The 17,456-nt window shown below is 53.3% G+C and overlaps 6 protein-coding genes across 6 annotated transcripts; 3 read left to right on the forward strand and 3 right to left on the reverse strand.

The window, feature by feature from the left end:
• UCRPA7_7082 (putative trna guanosine-2 -o-methyltransferase trm11 protein) lies at positions 1-1,272 on the forward strand (the record flags this gene model as incomplete). Its single annotated transcript, XM_007919617.1, has 1 exon — positions 1-1,272. One exon carries the CDS (start codon positions 1-3, stop codon positions 1,270-1,272), a length of 1,272 nt encoding a protein of 423 aa, XP_007917808.1.
• A 631-nt stretch (positions 1,273-1,903) lies between these two features.
• UCRPA7_7083 (putative vacuolar import and degradation protein) lies at positions 1,904-2,665 on the reverse strand (the record flags this gene model as incomplete). The annotated part of the gene is made up of 3 exons (XM_007919618.1): positions 1,904-2,268; positions 2,327-2,402; positions 2,552-2,665. The coding sequence occupies 3 exons, from the start codon at positions 2,663-2,665 to the stop codon at positions 1,904-1,906; spliced, it is 555 nt and encodes a 184-aa protein (XP_007917809.1).
• A 2,238-nt stretch (positions 2,666-4,903) lies between these two features.
• Positions 4,904-5,660, reverse strand: UCRPA7_7084 (putative mago nashi domain protein; the record flags this gene model as incomplete). Its single annotated transcript, XM_007919619.1, has 6 exons — positions 4,904-5,044; positions 5,112-5,199; positions 5,252-5,315; positions 5,369-5,464; positions 5,527-5,564; positions 5,623-5,660. 6 exons carry the CDS (start codon positions 5,658-5,660, stop codon positions 4,904-4,906), a joined length of 465 nt encoding a protein of 154 aa, XP_007917810.1.
• A 632-nt stretch (positions 5,661-6,292) lies between these two features.
• Positions 6,293-9,343, forward strand: UCRPA7_7085 (putative coatomer subunit beta protein; the record flags this gene model as incomplete). The annotated part of the gene is made up of 4 exons (XM_007919620.1): positions 6,293-6,597; positions 6,659-7,079; positions 7,132-9,136; positions 9,195-9,343. 4 exons carry the CDS (start codon positions 6,293-6,295, stop codon positions 9,341-9,343), a joined length of 2,880 nt encoding a protein of 959 aa, XP_007917811.1.
• A 5,176-nt stretch (positions 9,344-14,519) lies between these two features.
• Positions 14,520-15,866, reverse strand: UCRPA7_7087 (putative 3-hydroxyisobutyrate dehydrogenase protein; the record flags this gene model as incomplete). Its single annotated transcript, XM_007919621.1, has 1 exon — positions 14,520-15,866. The coding sequence occupies one exon, from the start codon at positions 15,864-15,866 to the stop codon at positions 14,520-14,522; it is 1,347 nt and encodes a 448-aa protein (XP_007917812.1).
• A 701-nt stretch (positions 15,867-16,567) lies between these two features.
• Positions 16,568-17,431, forward strand: UCRPA7_7088 (putative fructose-bisphosphate aldolase protein; the record flags this gene model as incomplete). The annotated part of the gene is made up of 1 exon (XM_007919622.1): positions 16,568-17,431. One exon carries the CDS (start codon positions 16,568-16,570, stop codon positions 17,429-17,431), a length of 864 nt encoding a protein of 287 aa, XP_007917813.1.
• Positions 17,432-17,456: the final 25 nt, after the last annotated feature.

Raw genomic sequence — 17,456 nt, forward strand, 5'->3', positions numbered from 1 at the left:
ATGAGGCTGGTTCGCAGATCTATCTTGACACATCATGTCTACGAATACTGGGGCAGCGGCAACACCCTGGAAGAGCTCAAGGCGAGCATGGTGGCCAAGTCCCAGCATCTCTGGGACAAATACGAAGAATGCTCGTTCAAGATCCACATCGACTCTTATCAAGGCAGGCGATCGTCTGCGTCTCGCATGCAGACCATCAACTTCCTCTCCTTCCTGGGCTTCAAGGGTCCTGTCAAGATGTCGGGTGCAGACCAGGAATTCAAGCTCTTCGAGCAGTGGGCATTTGACGCCATGGTTTCCGGCGCAGAACACCCTCTGCGTTACCACTTTGGGCGGCAGCTTGGCGGCGCCTCTCGCGAGATCATCAACAAATACGACCTGAAGAAGCGGCGCTACATCAATACTACGTCCATGGACTCGGAACTCGCCCTCATCACGGCAAACATGGCCCTTGCGGCGCCGGGAAAGCTGTTCTACGACCCCTTTGTCGGGACGGGGAGCTTCCCGATTGCATGTGCTGAGTTCGGCGCGATCACTTGGGGCAGCGACATTGACGGTCGTGCTGCCAGGGGCGAATACAATAAACTCCAGGGCAAGGGCAAGTCCAAAGCCGAGATGTCGCTGAAAGGCAACTTCGAGCAGTACGGGCTGCTTTCCGGGCTGGGTGACATGTTCACCGCCGACCTGACGAACTCGCCCATCCGCCGGCACCCAATCGGCGCGGGCGGCGCGGGCGGACGCAGGCGCCTCTTCGACGGCATCATCTGCGACCCGCCGTACGGCGTGCGCGAGGGGCTGCGGGTGCTCGGGTGCCGCGACGCGGAGAAAAGGCCGTGGATCGTCGAGGCGGGCAAGGAACGGTACAAGGAGCCCGACTTCGTCGCCCCCAAGAAGCCGTACAGCTTCCACGCCATGCTGGACGATATCCTCGCCTTCGCCGTGGAGACGCTGGTGGACCGCGGCAGGCTGTCGTTCTGGATGCCCACGGCGAACGACCAGGAGCAGGAGATCGCCGTCCCGACGCACCCGTGCCTGGAGATTGTGTCGGTGTGCACGCAGCCTTTCAACAAGTGGTCGAGGAGGCTGATAAATTACCGGCGCCTCCCGGATGATACGGTGAACGAGGATGATCTGGCGGCCTGGAAAGTCAAGGCGGAGCGCCGTCATGAGGGCGTAACAGCGGACGAGCTCAACCCCTTCCGGAAGGGGTATTTCAAGAAGTTCGTAACGGAGGAGGAAACAAAACAACAGCCTCAAGTTGACGGGAAATGACACTAAAGGTGATGATCCCGTATCTATATCAAAGTTCCCTTACGTTAGATGTGGCTCCTTGACATCGTTAGACATGTGCACCAAGATGTTAGCAGGCATCCTAACTGCGCCCTAAGATGGACGAGGCAGATCATTTCAGAAGCTCAGAGATCTCAGCATGCAAAATCATTTAGCAGCATTGCATTATAAAGGGCCAATAATGGTTCCCTGGGACTATAGACTCCAAACAGAGTACAGCGAATGAATTCATATTCAAACTACCCGAACACCATCCCATGAGAGAATGGCTAGAAGCACGATGCCTAACCGTTGAATAATAGGTGCCCGGTTGTTTACAGTGTCAACTCCTTATGCAATCTGGATTGCTGCTTGGCCCGTCCAGTTCCCGCTTTTGCTTCAATTCAATATTCCACCAGTCCTATGTCAATTAATTAACACTACGTCTCCTTCAGCAAATGTAGCCACGCAACAAGCAGTCAATATCACCGGAACTCCATTGCGCTGAAACAGCCCCTGTCCTCGATATGCTTTAACTCAAGTTGTTGGAACCTAAAGTTGAATTAGCGCTCTATTCTTAAGCCGGCTTCCTACAGCGGTAATGGCTGTAGAGAACTCCAGAGATGTCCAAGACTCACTTTTCGCTCTTACTGTGGAAATATATTCCATTCACCTCTCCCTTGATCTGATTGAAACAGATATAATAGAACCCTTCGAAACTGGCACCGTTGATCGTCCTGACTCGGTGATCGGGGACGAGAAAGTGTTCTTTCCAGCGCATGAAGATGTGCTCGCGTTGTGCAACGTCCTTGATGGCAATCGAGGAGCCCTTGCGGGCTTGCTTCGAGAAGGGTCGGAAAGCAGGAAACTTGGACCAGTGTGAAAAGTCGATCTTGTCGCTTGCGCCCCAGGTATCGTGTTTCGTGACGAAGCCATACTTTGTCCCAATTATCTCTCCCTCGAAGTACGTAGTTAGGGTTGGATGGTCTTCTGTCAGGCCTGGAGAAGCTGATTAGACTTGAAGTGAAAGCGCACAATGGGGACCAAAAGAACTGACCCTGGATCCTTAAATATCCGCACAAAAAGGATTCTCTTAGATCCACATGTTTAATCTCAACTTGGACATCATATACCTGTCGTTCAGATTGTTGTGTGCCATGGAACCGACTGCCTGGCCGGAGGTACGATGATGGGGAGATAGGAATGACCTTGGATGAAACATTAGCACATCCGTCTTAGAAGAGCCTGGCGTAGACTTCTGGGATGCTTTGGCATTACATACTCTCAGATTTGAAGTGTCGTAGCCCACCATGGGCATGTCCTCTTCCCAACGATACTCTTGACCGCCGACGGGAGAGTAATCAATCTTCTCAGACTCGGCATTAGCAGATGTCATGACGTCTGGACGCCCGCTGATACGCCGCCTCGCTATTGAGCCTCTACTGTCTGTTCTCGAATTTCCCTCTGATGATATCTGGGGTGTGTATTCGTCATCTGTCTCGGATTGTTTCTGCGACTCTTCAACTCCCCTCAGGCTGATGGAGCCGGTCTCCAATATTGGCCCATCTCCATGTGATTGTGGCTGCGGAGACAGGGTCGTTGATCGGGATGCGCTCTCATCTTCGGGGCTTGCCGGGTGGTGAGACGGTGACAATTGTGTTGGAGCCATGTCTCTAGCACTGGCATAGACTGGGGGATCCGGTTGCCAACTTGATGGAGAACGGGGTGTCTGTTGTTCTTCTGGGTCTGGACATGTTGATGCAAATGTGTAAGACGGCTCCGGGTTGGGAGCAGATGGTGTGGGCATGGTCGGCGATCGAAGTCGAGGTGTGCGAGGATGGTCGAGTGAGATGACTGTCGTATGTATATACAGCCGCAGGAGATCGTGCGGTGCAATGGAGATGTTCGCTTGCGACGAGGCAAAGAGACCTTCGTGCGAATGTAGGCGTACGACTGAATCAATTCGAGGCGAGAGTCGTAGAAGCGCAATGAGCCTTGCCGCAACTGGAGCAGTCGTTGCCAATGTCCAAAGCGATGCGCGATAAAAGCAAGGGTATCAAGAGAAGAAGATCCTTGGGGAACGTGTCGAGTATCGCTGTGTCGGGATGAATGCCGTCGAGAAAAGGCGAACCGGCGCTGGAGGGAATTACATCAACACCATCGCTCGGTCGATCAACGTGAGCCCACACCGCGAGAATCGTGAGGCGGCTTAGAACGGGGCCACCATGCGTCGACGACGACGGCTAGAAACTAAGATACTCGTGTAGCCGATGAAGGATTGCGGGTATTTGCAACAATACTGACTGTGCTGTACTGAACTGAGATGCAGCACGATCGATGTTCCGCAAATCGTGGCGATGTAGTGATGTGCGTGCGAGCGATCGGATCGTGTGTGACGGACGGACGGGACGATACGGTGGACGGTGGACGGTGGGTGGGCAGTTTGAAGGCCTGTGATCGGTGGCCGATTGTGTTGATAGCGGATGGTTACCGAAGATTGGTGGATGGGCAATGACGACTTTTGGTTGCGGTTGATCAGGTGCCGACTGCTCGAGCGCACTAAATGCCGCCTGTAGGTGCAGGTGTAGGTGAAGGCTGTAGTGGCAGTGGCATCCACTGTTCCGGTACTGTAAATGGCGGCAGGGCCCTATGGTACCAGGTAGGTAGGTACTCAACTGAAAAGTGTCAACGTTTCGTTGAGTCCAACTCGTATATTGACAATATTACGTTAACATAGCCGCAGCGACTGCAGACTGACCGGACAAAAGTAAGGGGTTTCAGCCTTGACTGCCTTAGATCTGACCGAGAAAAGACAAAAGGTCAGAATTGGACGCCGACTATGGAAAAGTTGGTGATTGGGCCAATGCTGCTCCCAGGATTCTGGCCCAGCGCCGCCTGACACCCCTAGCGAGCAGGGTTAGATATTGAACTGCGGCCGGCATACTACCTGCCCAAGTGACTGTGCCACTCATCCATTCATGCCGCTCGGCCGTTGATGAGTCTAAATACATGTACATATATATCCAGCCCAGGTATCTTAGGGAGCCATTCAGCAGACTACACTACATTATAGGACCCGGGATCTGTTCAAGCACTTTGACGCTGAATTTATTATGCAAGTCTCTTCACATTCAAGCAGGCTTCATAGGCACAAGTTTTTATTGGGGGGTTTTTATTTGTTCAGGTAGCACCCTAATCAGTTATAACATTTCTTTCTGAGGTATTCTAGTTGTTTTGGCCACGCGCTCGTGGTCCTCCCAACCTCGGATGGAACCGAGTCTCTCGAGTTTATTTCGGGCCCCCCTTGCCTGCCCTGTCATTGCCGTGTCTCCACAGACACGGGAGGAGGAAAGGACAACAGCTTTCATTCCCACTGTTTGCAGCCCAAAAATCTTAGTCAGACTTCACAGGGGTTTGGCCGTTCTAAATGAGAGATGTACTCTGTGAAAGTGTAAGCCTGGTGACGTTGTTGAGATGCCTGTACCACTCGACGTACCTCTAGCCGTCTAGATAAAGGATGAGGCGACATAGGCTGAGCAAGCAGCACTGTGAGCCTCCATAAAAACCCAAACTTCTATCTCGATTACTAGCGAATTGGCATCTGCTAGTCGCCCGTCATAGATGAAGCATTCCTTTAGATCGGTTTAATTTTGAAGTGAAGGGCAATCAAGCTGAAGACGAGAGCCTTGAGATCTTGGACCAGATAGTAGAAAACACGCAAGCCCTCAGGATCAGCAGACTCCGTCACGTCGACGAGCGACCCGATCTTTGCAGTCTGTTTCACTGTATGTCAGCTATGATGGCCATCCCACGGCTCAAACGAAAGGCCCAGCTCTACACACCTCGAAATTGATATGCTCTCCACCGATCTTGATCTCGAGCTCCTGACGCCCGTCCTTGTTCTTCTGAGGCCAATTCTTGTCATCTTCCCTGTGGCGCGTGTTAAGAGACAACCATGTAACATCGGACAGCCGCAACATACTTCAGAATCTCGCTGGTCTTGATGATGCGCTTGATCTCGTCGATCACCAAGGAGCTGACATACACTGAATGACGAGTTAGATATGTGTGACTGGTTCAGAGGCTTGGGATGCCGTACTCTCTTTGCGGATCAGGCTGTCGTTTCGGTAGTTGGAATTGTTCGCATATCGCGCCATTGCGCTACGACCATCGCCGACCACTCGGAAGTCAAACTCTAGGGTGTAAAGTTAGTATGACAGGAGGCGTGATAGACGTCGAAGATTGTAGGTATCATACCCAGAAACTCATGACCGAATCGCCCTTGGTGACCGGAGCTGTGGACACAATGGTTAGATCTCTCTATGAATGGCTTGCTTGGTGAGCGCCTCCTACTAGTAGCGAATGTAAAAGGGCTCGTTCGACGACGCCATGTTCGCTCTTGTCACCTGGTGAGATGATGGAGAGGAAAGATGCGACTTTGTGGGGGAGGAGAGTTCCGAGGCGCAAAATCAAATGCCTTCTTTCGTCCACTATGAAATGGCCGGCGATGGGAGAGTTAATACTATCTAGGTAGAGCAGGGAGGTAGGCGGGGCACCAAGCTGTACTTTCCTGCCTCTCGGGATCTGAATTATTCCGCGCCGTTGAAAGTCGCGGTTCTGACACGTAATTGGGCTTCGCTTACTGTGCTGGGGCTGCTGGCTGGCCACTTGGCCGACCGCCTGCCCTGCAGATGGATGGGCCACCACCACATCCACACCCACACCAAAGCACACCGGCAGGCCAGATCTCAAGCGACATTTCGACTTTAGGCCAGTCTGGCAGTGAATTGCGACCTCGAAGCTCGGTGATGCCGCCCAGCTGCACTCTCCCCACTGCCAACACAATCACCCTGCTGAAACAGCATTAAAGACCCCGACTTGGACACAATTCAGACGGATTGGCGATTGACCGCGGCCTTGGGAGCCTCGCAGCATCCCACCTCGAAGAGCGGCAGCCCCTAAATTCAACCCCTCGACCGCCAATTAGCTCCTGCTGCTCTACAGCAGCAACAACCCGCCCGCGATGTCGTCGTTCCTCGAAAACGCCTACAGCTTGGTTCACCAGGACAATGCGGCCGATGTGCCCACCATGTCCGAGCTGCGTACGCAGCTGGAGAAGGGCACAGATGAGAGCAAGGTCGGCACGATGAAGACCATCCTGACCATCATGCTCAACGGCGACCCCATGCCGCAATTGCTCATGCACATCATCCGTTTCGTCATGCCCTCCAAGTCAAAGCCCCTGAAGAAGCTTCTCTACTTTTACTACGAAATCTGCCCGAAGCTAGACGCTCAAGGGAAGCTCAAGCAGGAGATGATTCTCGTTTGGTATGTCATAGCTGGCCCCCTATTTGCCCTCCCTTCCAGCAAAGCTAACTTCTGTGCGCAGCAACGGTATTCGTAACGATCTCCAGCACCCCAACGAGTACATTCGAGGCAACACTCTGCGCTTCCTCTGCAAGCTTCGAGAGGCTGAGCTCATCGAACCCCTATTATCCTCCGCCAGATCTTGCCTGGAGCATCGCCATGCATATGTGCGCAAGAACGCCGTCTTCGCGGTTGCTTCCATTTTCCAGCATTCCCCCTCCTTGATTCCCGATGCATCGGACCTCATCTTCACATTCCTCGAGACTGAGAGCGACCCAACCTGCAAGAGGAATGCGTTCGCTGCATTGGCTAGCATAGATCATCAAAAGGCGCTTGCGTACCTCAGCTCTGTGTTCGACGGGATCGCGAACGCCGAAGAGCTGTTGCAGCTGGTAGAGCTGGAGTTTATCCGCAAGGACGCTATTCAAAATTCACAGAACAAGGTATGCTGAAACTCGAACGTTGCCGAAACTTCGCTAACCTAACTCACCACAGGCTCGCTATTTGCGATTAATCTTTGATCTTTTGGAGGCTGGAGCATCGACTGTCGTATACGAAGCCGCGTCATCCCTTACCGCACTGACAAGTAACCCAGTGGCTGTCAAGGCCGCTGCCGCCAAATTCATCGAGCTAAGCATCAAAGAGCCGGACAACAATGTCAAGCTGATCGTCCTCGACCGTGTTGACATACTCCGAAAGAAGAATGATGGCGTTTTGGACGACCTCATTATGGAGGTTCTCCGAGTCCTCTCAAGTCCCGATATCGATGTACGAAGAAAAGCCCTTGGGATTGCGCTGGATATGGTGTCAAGCAAGAACGTCGAGGAGGTTGTTCTACTTCTCAAGAAGGAGCTGTCCAAGACTGTCGATCAGGAGTATGAGAAGAACACCGAATACCGCCAGCTATTGATTCACTCCATACATCAATGCGCCATCAAGTTCTCAGAAGTTGCTGCCAGTGTTGTGGAACTTCTGATGGACTTCATCGCAGACTTCAACAACACTTCGGCAGTGGATGTCATCAACTTTGTCAAGGAAGTCGTTGAGAAGTTCCCTAAGCTACGGCCGTCTATCGTTCGAAGATTAGTAGATACCCTTAGCGAGGTGCGCGCGGGCAAGGTCTATAGAGGCATTCTCTGGATTGTTGGTGAATACTCTACGGAGGAGAGCGACATTAGGGACGCGTGGAAGAGGATCAGAGCCAGCCTAGGAGAGATTCCAATCCTTGCTTCGGAGCAGAGACTGCTAGACAATGTCGATGGGGAGGAAGAAAAGGAGAAGGAGCAAGTTAACGGCCACCACAAGCCTGCTGCTCCTACCGGTTCAAGAAGAGTTCTTGCTGATGGAACTTATGCCACCGAGACCGCTCTTACCAGCCAGGCCTCTGCAGCTGCGAAACTTGAAGCTGTTAAGGCCGCACAGAAACCGCCATTGAGACAACTCATCCTCGACGGCGACTACTACCTCGCGACAGTCCTATCCGCGACTCTTACCAAGCTTGTCATGAGGCACGCAGAGATTTCGTCCGACAGCAAGCGGACAAACGCCCTTCGTGCTGAGGCCATGCTGATCATGATCTCCATAATTCGAGTGGGCCAGTCTCATTTCGTCAAGGCACCCATCGACGAGGACTCTGTCGACCGGGTTATGTCTAATGTCCGTGCGCTGGCTGAGTTCAGTGAACACAAGGAGCTGGAGACTGTCTATCTCGACGACACAAGGAAAGCATTCCGTGCCATGGTGCAGGTTGAAGAGAAGAAGCGAGCCGCAAAGGAAGCAGTTGAGAAGGCAAAAACGGCTGTACAGGTTGACGATGTCGTCGGTATCCGTCAACTCAGCAAGAAGAACATGGGTGACGGTGCCGATGAGATCGAGCTGGATCTCGAGCGTGCAACTGGTGGCGACTCCAGCGCAGCAGAGGATCTAAGCTCCAAGCTGAGCCGTGTTGTGCAGTTGACCGGATTCTCTGATCCCGTCTATGCTGAGGCGTACGTCAAGGTGCACCAGTTCGACATCGTGCTCGATGTTCTCCTGGTCAATCAGACCACAGAGACTCTACAGAACTTGTCAGTGGAGTTTGCGACCCTTGGAGACCTGAAGGTTGTCGAGCGGCCGACAACGCAAAACCTCGGGCCCCATGACTTCCACAACGTGCAATGCACCATCAAGGTGTCCTCCACTGACACTGGTGTCATCTTTGGCAATGTTGTATATGACGGTGCACACTCCACGGACACCAATGTTGTCATCCTCAACGACCTCCATGTCGACATTATGGATTATATCCAGCCCGCTACTTGCACGGAAACACAGTTCCGCACAATGTGGACAGAGTTCGAGTGGGAGAACAAGGTCAACATCAACTCGAAGGCAAAGACCCTACGGGAGTTCCTCGACCAGCTAATGCAGGCTACCAACATGAACTGCCTCACGCCAGAGGCCAGCCTGAAGGGAGACTGCCAGTTCTTGAGCGCGAATCTATACGCCAGGAGTGTATTTGGTAAGCTGACTCTCAATAATTTCCCTTCTGCAATACACACAGGACTAACATATCACAGGCGAGGATGCCCTAGCCAATCTGAGTATCGAAAAGGAGGGCGACGACGGGCCCATCACGGGCTTTGTCCGGATACGCAGCCGCAGCCAGGGGTTGGCGCTGAGCCTAGGCAGCCTCAAGGGGCTGAACAAGATCGGGACCACGGCTTGAGCGGGATTAATGACACTAGATCAAAACCAAAAGGGACGGGATCGGTGTGGGAGTTATGTCAGCTGCATAGATATGCCTATAGTAGTCAAGTAAATCGAAATGATGAAGTCGATGTCAACCATAACTGCACATGTGTCTAGGACGGCCCCTCAGTGGGAGAAGATCACGCATAGATTCTGGGCCTTCAACGTTGAATTATGATATAATATAAGGCTCGGACTTCTTCCATCTTCGAAACATTCTCTTAAGATGCTAGGCGGAATTCAAATTCCACGCGTCATCACCCACACCATGAGGTGGCTATCTTTCCCCGAAGGAAAGACCGTGAATAGAAATGGATATAATATTAATGTGATATATGATGCTTCTCCCCTCTCCACATTCATGCAAAGAATCCAGAGCATCGCATAGTCCAATGCCGACGAACGCCGTGGATGGTGTTGAAGCCAGTCGGTAGGATATACCTCTCATTGAGGCCATGTGAAAACAGGGGTACGAGCAGTTCAATGGAAGGACTGAGCCAGGGCCAATCGGTGTAAATATACGGGGAAGGGGAATAAGAAAGATTAGGGCAAGTGAAATTGCATATAAATGACCATGATGGGGGGTATCTCAAAATAAAATCATGAAGTGTCTCGTAAAAGGTATTGAGCCGATTGTAGGGCTTTCGAGCCCCCAGGACGCATTCTGGGAGTCCAAGCTCACCAGGTAAATAATTCCCTAGCTGAAACCATAGACAGATGGTGGAGAGAAGCATTGCCGACATCGATTAGCCGCCTCCCATGCTTTCGTTCCCGAAGTGAAATAGTTTCGTTTCACTACGTGAAGATCGAGCAGCAGCCAGTCAAGGCCACGAAAGGTGAGCCAAAGAGCAGTTGAACGGCACACGGCCACGATCACTAGCGGTTCAGAATGTTGCCCGATAATGGCGCGGCCAGAAAAGGACGCTGGAGACGGCGGCTGGAAAAGACGAACAAGCGTCCTACCGATGCTCGAACATGAAGGCGTTGACCACCTGGCCCTGCTTCCAGCCCTGTCCCTCTAAGGAGGCATTGTCCTTGAGGATCTTGCCCAGGTATGCTATGCGGATACCATAGTCGTGTCGGTGCTAGTACAGCGTAAGCAAGATGATCACTCTGTCGAAACTATATTGTAGCAACTTACCCTCGTCTCATCAAGGATCCTCCGGGCAATGCTTCTCACCGTCTCGTCCTTTCCCACCTGGAGCCGAAGGTCACGGCCCGTCTCGCTAAGCCTGACTACGACAATAACCTGGTCGCGAACGTCTACTACGGCTTTGCCTTTCTCTTCGCGCCTACGCTCGACTTCACTGGTATCCAGCTCACCGTCGTCGGCACTGTCTTCGCCAGCAGTGATGTCACCTTTCGTATCACCCATCGTGTCATCGTCGCCGCCTTCGACTAGATCGACGGGATCTGCGACAATATACTCGGGCAAGGGGTAGTAGTTTCCAAACGAGTCGTAGACGCCGTTGGCGAGGTCTCCGCTCGGTAATGTGATGTCGGCAGCATCGAATATGCTCTGCGCCGTAGCGACCGCAACGGCGGGATCGGTCTCGGCGCTCCGCCCCACGCCCTGCGCAGAGCGGGCATCGTCCTCTGCCCTGGCGGCGTCGGCGTCCCAGAGAACCTCGACCGCCGCCCGTATGGTCTGCCAGATCTCCTCCCGCCCTGTGACCCTAGTGTCGAAGAACTCGACCCGCTCGCGATTGAGGGCCGCCCGCGTCCACGTGCGATTGCGGCTGGTCCACTCGTGTCGCCTTAGAGGCTTGTTGATGTGTTGCGCCAGCGGTCGATTGGAGTGTGGACGATGCCGGCGAGAGTGACCACTTGTGGGAGAGGGCAGGGACTCGTCCCCTGCAGTCTGGATGCCGGCAGCTGGGTGAGGCGGTGCGTTGATGGCGCGAGCCGAGCCAGAGCCAGCTCCACCAGGATACGGCGAGTTGGGGCCATCCGGCCGGGAAAAACAGCAGCCCTACAAGCGGAAAAGAGAGGTTAAAGATTGAATCTTAAAGAATAGACAAAACGGCGGTAGTAGTTGAATTGGCGAGTTGATGAGAGAAGAGAGTCAGAGGAAAATGAGCTTTCTCCCATCATCATGAACTTTGAGAGCAGGAAAGAGAAGACCTACCATGACGTCTGTCTTTCACCTCTCAGACAGTCAATACCGAGCTCTTCTTGCTAACGCATGCCCACAGTTTGTTGCCAGGCACGCCTAGAGTGTTGATCCTGAGTGCAAGATTCGTGAAGGCCCAACCACTCTGACTTTGGGAGTTCCCGGTCGGAGGTGAAGGTGGAGATGGAGGTGCAGCTGCAGGTGGAGGTGACGGATGTGGAGAGGGTTCTGGCTGTGAGGCTGAAGCGGCGACGACTTATTGGTGCCACGCGGGACCCTGTTGAGCAGGCAGGGTTACTACGATAAGTCTATAACTACCTGGTAGCTAGCTAAGGGTCGCTAAAAGGTGAAGGCTATTTTTGACTCTTGACAGAAAAGGCACGCCGTTCGAGTCAATAGTAGACCCCAAATCCCCAATCTCCCACTGCAGGCTATCCTCGGTTCAGCCAAGCGCACGTTCGCAAACCCACCCATCTAGATAGCCATGGAAACTCAATCTACAGTCCTGTTATCCCAATCAGCCACGAGATAAAAGGTCCTCCGGGTTCATCAACTCAGACTTGGTTATGTTCATTATACGGACAGTAGGGCAGCTTTCATTTCATAGCTGCAAGATAGTCTATCCCCCCTGAAATAATTACTGACAATTGGTACAACACGCATTCTGTAAAGTAGTCCAGGTCAATGGAGGCCAAGAATTGGGTGATCATGACCACAATGACGCAGTGCGGGTTGGTTGCCGAATCGCGATTGGTGCCCAGGTCGCCCAGCGAAGGTCTTCGCTGGGTGCCGTTCGACCTTCAATCTATACACGTTACTACATATCTATTTGTCATGAAGCGATGAATGGTAGTGACATCTGTTGCCTATGTCGCCTTTTCAGATGTAGTTTCAGCCATGTTCTCATTCGTCTGATACTTGCTATGCCGAGAGGCAACTCTCTATGTAGACGGCATAGTACATTAAGATCCATAATTCATACAGGCATGTCGGCGTTATAAACTCGAACCATTTGGTGATGCTTCTCAAACATGGTGATTCACCATAAGAAGCCCCTGCACTTGCGGCTACCGCAAAGGCAAGGGGTCATCTCACCCTGCAAATTATTATCCTTTGCGTCACTCTCCATATCTTCCAGTCCGTCAACGTAATCAAACGTTAGCTCCTCTCCCTTTGCAATGTCACGGATTGCGAAGAGTGCCAGATCATGGATATGCTTGTCGGCATGGTCTCCCACCCTGGCAAAGATGCGCATATTGGGGTCACAGCTGTGGTTGATGAATCTCGTCGGGCCCGACATGAACTCGCCATCGACCTCGAGCGGCGGCCCAGCTAGTCGTGGATCCAGACTATCGGGGTCGGAGAACTTGTCGAGGGCAAAAAGATAGACATCCTTCCTCTGTGCCATACTGGATGCCGCTCGTCTCCTGTTGGCTTCGTTCGCAGTGATGATCTCGCCGAGATAATTATCAACAAACTGGCCACGCTTGATGTCCGCCATGGCGCGAACGCCCCATCCCCGGAGGCCGTCGTCAGTGCGGAAGATTTGCAGCGGCACCTGTCGTCCTCGCTCCACAACCCTGTTGGGACAGTCTCGGCTACATTTGCAGCCCTCATGACACTCGTAGATCGGCTCTCGTGAATGGAGGATGTTACCCTTCAGCATTCCCTTCTTGACGCCGCTCGAGTGATATGCGAAGCGCTTCTTCTTCGATATTCTGCTGCTCATTGAACTCCTACCTCTCTGCGATCCTCGTGTGGGCGCGGAGACGATGCCTCGGGCACCCCTATAACCATTCGTGGCAACACCTCTCGCCCATTGCACAACCTCGTCTTCGTCCTCGTCTTCCTCCTCGTCGTCTTCGTCCTCTGACTCCTCGTCCGAGCCGATCATCTCTGAGAGGCACAGGCATCCTCGGTACATGCACTGCTTGTCGTTGGCGCATTCGCAGCCACTGCGGAAGCTCACCTCAGCCGGCTGGACGCCCGGCCCCAGGATGGTGCGGTCGATGAATCTGAAGGATGGCGGGATGACGGCGCCGTCGTCGGTCTCGTTGACAATCGTGATCGGCAGGGTCTTGTGTGTCGCAAACGAGCGAAGCTGGCACCAGTGACACCTCTGACGCTCAAGCGGTGGTATCTTTCACAGCAAGTTAGTCCAGAATTTACCGAATGTAAGCGTTTAGAGATACGGGCGTACGATAGATCCAGGGCCATGGTGGTGGAAGTGTCGCTCCGTCGCAGCCTCCATATTATCCAGCACTCTCCGACGCTATATGGCACGGCGCTTGACTGGCGACTCCGCCATCAATGAAAGTCGACAGAGAGCCGGCAATATTGCAATCAGATCGCAGAAGCTTGCAGCTCCGGAATTTGTTCGTCACGAGCTTCACTGGAAGGCGCATGTGTGTAGTGCCAAGCAGTGTCGCGGCGCAGAAAGTGGTTCGCGTAAATGCCGTCTGGATAGACGATCATAGCGCGTCTCTAGTGGGTTTTGATCGGGTGCGGAGTACCTAAGCTTGCCTGGATCTGACCCCACACGATCGACAGCTCCCGTATTTCCATGCGGGTCACCCGGGGGTCAAGCTTCCCTGAGGGCATACGAATATATTAACTCTAGTATTGCCATTACACTGGTCTTGAGTGTCATTCCTGTTGTAAGATGAGGATATCCACAAAGTTTTGTTTTGAGATAATGATAAGGGCGCATATACGTCTTCTCTCTCTGCCGGAGACAGCAGTATGAACAATATATGACATGCTCTGTTGAAACACATAATTGACGTTTGTTGCCAGCTTAGCATTCAGTCTCGTATTCACTTCTCAACATTCAGCGTTCCAGGTGGATTTCTCCATCATCTCATCTCGTCTTCTGGTATTACTTGATGCGATCTGGGGCATGATCAGCGAGGAGGCTCTGAAGATGATGCAAACTGCTATCGATGCTGTTTCACCCGCAACCAACAGTTCACAAGACCCGACACCTTGATATGTTATTCATGGCCGCTTATTCCCAAGCTTCTCACCAGCAATGATGACTTCAAGCCACCCAGACACTCACTACTGATCCTGCCGCCAACCCGGACTTTTCTGCCAGGCTCTGCTCGGCCAGGCGCATGATGCTGAGAGCTTGTGTGCCTAGGAAAAGAGGTAGTTTCAGCCTTTGGGCTTCTTCAACCGCACTTTGAAGTTCCTCGATCACCAGGTACAACGGGCTGCCGTCCGTGGTGGCTGCCCATCCCGATCCAGCTTTTCCTTCCTGGAAAGCCTGCATGATTTCTGGTCCGGCACTCTCCAGCATCTTGCTGCCGCCTGCGGCGTTGATGCATAGCTCATACACCTGGTCCAAGTCTAGACCCACGTGCTTCGCGAATGCAAGAGTCTCCGCCGCTGAGCAAAGATGAATGCCCTTCAACAAAGCAATCACCAGTGACAACTTGTCCGCCTCCGTCTCGGCTGCACCCTGCACCGGCCCGACCTTCCCCTTTCCTTCCGCATAGAGTCTTATGAGACTGGCATCATCATCCGGGCCCCATCCTCGGCCCAGGGCAGTGAAGTATGCCTGCTCGGCTGCGCTTGTCATAGGTGTCGCGAACTTGCACCTCCTTGCCTCGGAGGTAATAATGCTGGTGTCCTTCAAGATGATTGTCAAGGCACTGGCGATGGGTTTGTGTTCTGGGTGAAGAAGTCTCGGGAGCCGGTTCTCAAACATCCAGCTCCAGCCGTCAGAATTGATGATAGTTTCGCTTGTCTTCTTCAGGTCCAGCCCGAGATGACTAGCGAAGCCCATCACTTCACTTGAGGAGAGAATCTGATTGGCAGCTAACACCTGGTGGCACATTTTCATGTTGCTGCCCGCGCCAACACCCCCTTTTACGATGTACAGTTTCTTGGGGTCGGACATGGCCTGCAGGAGATCTCGCCCCTTTTCAATTGCAGCGTCGGACGCTCCAGCCATGATAGACAAGGTGCCATCTGCTGCTCGACCTGCTCCCCCTGACACAGGAGCGTCGACCAGGTAAATATCTCCTCGACCAAGTGTCACCAACTGCTTCTCTAGGGACTGGACGTATGCGCATGGCACGGTCGAGCACAGCAGTACTGTGGCCCCCTGAGGCAAAGCTGGCACAGCTGGACTCTCCCCATCCAGCAATACTGCCTGAGCTTGCTGTGCCGTGGCTACCATACAGACGCAGAAGTCCTTCCCCTGAACGGCCTCGGCTGGCGTCTTGGCAGCCTTGCCTCCAGCTTCCTTGAACCTGTCAAGCGTTGGACCCCAGACATCGAAGCCTGTGACAGAATATCCCTCCTTCACCAGATGGGTGGCCATCCCGAACCCCATGGCTCCGAGGCCAATGAACGATACTTCTAGCTTCGTCTGAGCCATATTGACTTGAATGAATGGCCAAATCGACTGTATCCACCGGTGCTGTTAGGGACTTGGCTTCGGAGTTTTCGCCGCGATGAACCGTTGTCTTCGGCGAATTGGCCGTGAATCAATCAATGCTGTGGTTCGGGATTCACGCCGTTTGCAAGCAAGTGGTTTCAACGATTGATTTTTGAAGTTTCTAGATTGTCTGTAGAAGACAATAGCGCGTCTCAGCGCAGACCGGGGGATGTCTCTTCATCAATTAGGCGTCATTATGCGTCTGACATCACACCCATCGTGCCCGATTCTACCGAACCGATCAGGCATTCCGGAGAGATGCCGAGATCGGGCGGGGGGCGGGGCCCTCCCTCCTCGGAGTCAAGGCCGGTATGGCAGAAGCTTGCCCCCCCCCCCCCCCGCCCCACCACGACAATTTACCCGTGCCTATCCAGAGAGCTCCTCTTTCAGCCACGATGATGCCGGTATTCGAAGCTGTATGATTGGCATATGAGCTTCTGTTGCTCCTGTGGGTCGTAGTTCGGCGATTCGGGTCAAATCTGCATTCGAAAAAACCAAAGTCACTTACACGAATAACCTCGTGAGACATTGCAAACCGCTTTCCAAGCTTAGATTTCGAAATTAAAGTCCAGCATTGCGTTCTAGTACTGCATAGTGTTCATCTACGACATCAGTCTCCAGAGTAGCAGACCGCAGCCAAGATGGCTCCGGACCTATCCAAGAACCGCTCAATGGCGATCCTCAACGCCGCCCTCGAGGGCGGGTATGCAGTGCCAGGCATGTGCTGTTACAACATAGAGAGCATCATCGCCACGGTGCGGGCCGCCGAGGCTGCTCGCTCCCCCGCCATGGTGTTGCTGTTCCCCTGGGCCATCGAGTACGCTGGCGACTCGCTCGTACGTGCCGCCGCCGACGCCTGCCACAACGCCAAGGTGCCCATGTCACTACACTTGGACCACTGCCAGACGCCCGAGCTGGTGCGAAGAGCTGCGGACATCGAGGGCGGTTTCGACAGCATCATGTGCGACATGAGCCACTACGAGAAGGAGGAGAACCTGGCGCTCACCCGCGAGCTTGTCCAGTACTGTCATGAGCGCGGGATTGCCACTGAGGCCGAGCCCGGCCGTATCGAGGGTGGAGAAGACGGTGTTGCCGAGACAGTAGACCTAGAGGGTGTTCTAACGACGCCTGAGCAAGCAGAGGAATTCGTTGCCACTGGGATCGAGATGTTGGCGCCAGCCTTCGGAAACGTGCATGGCAACTACGGCCCGAGAGGAATTCAGCTCGAGTATGATCGCTTAGAGTCGATCAACAAGACGGTGGGAGGCAAAGTCAGGCTGGTGCTGCACGGCGCAGACCCTTTCACCGAGGAGATCTTCCAGAAATGTATTAAGGCCGGTGTTACCAAGGTCAACATCAACAAGGGCATGAACAAGCACTATGCGGCTGTGCAGGAGGAAATGCGAGGAAAGCCACTTACGAGTGTCATCGAAGCCGGCACGAAAAAAATGCAGGACGCCATTGAGGAGTATATGCGCCAACTGGGAAGCGCTGGGAAAGCATGAACCCGTCACTTATCGTGTAGATCTA

This window comes from Phaeoacremonium minimum, assembly GCF_000392275.1.
Source record: "Phaeoacremonium minimum UCRPA7 unplaced genomic scaffold PA7_03_scaffold_496, whole genome shotgun sequence".
NCBI lineage: Eukaryota > Fungi > Ascomycota > Sordariomycetes > Togniniales > Togniniaceae > Phaeoacremonium > Phaeoacremonium minimum.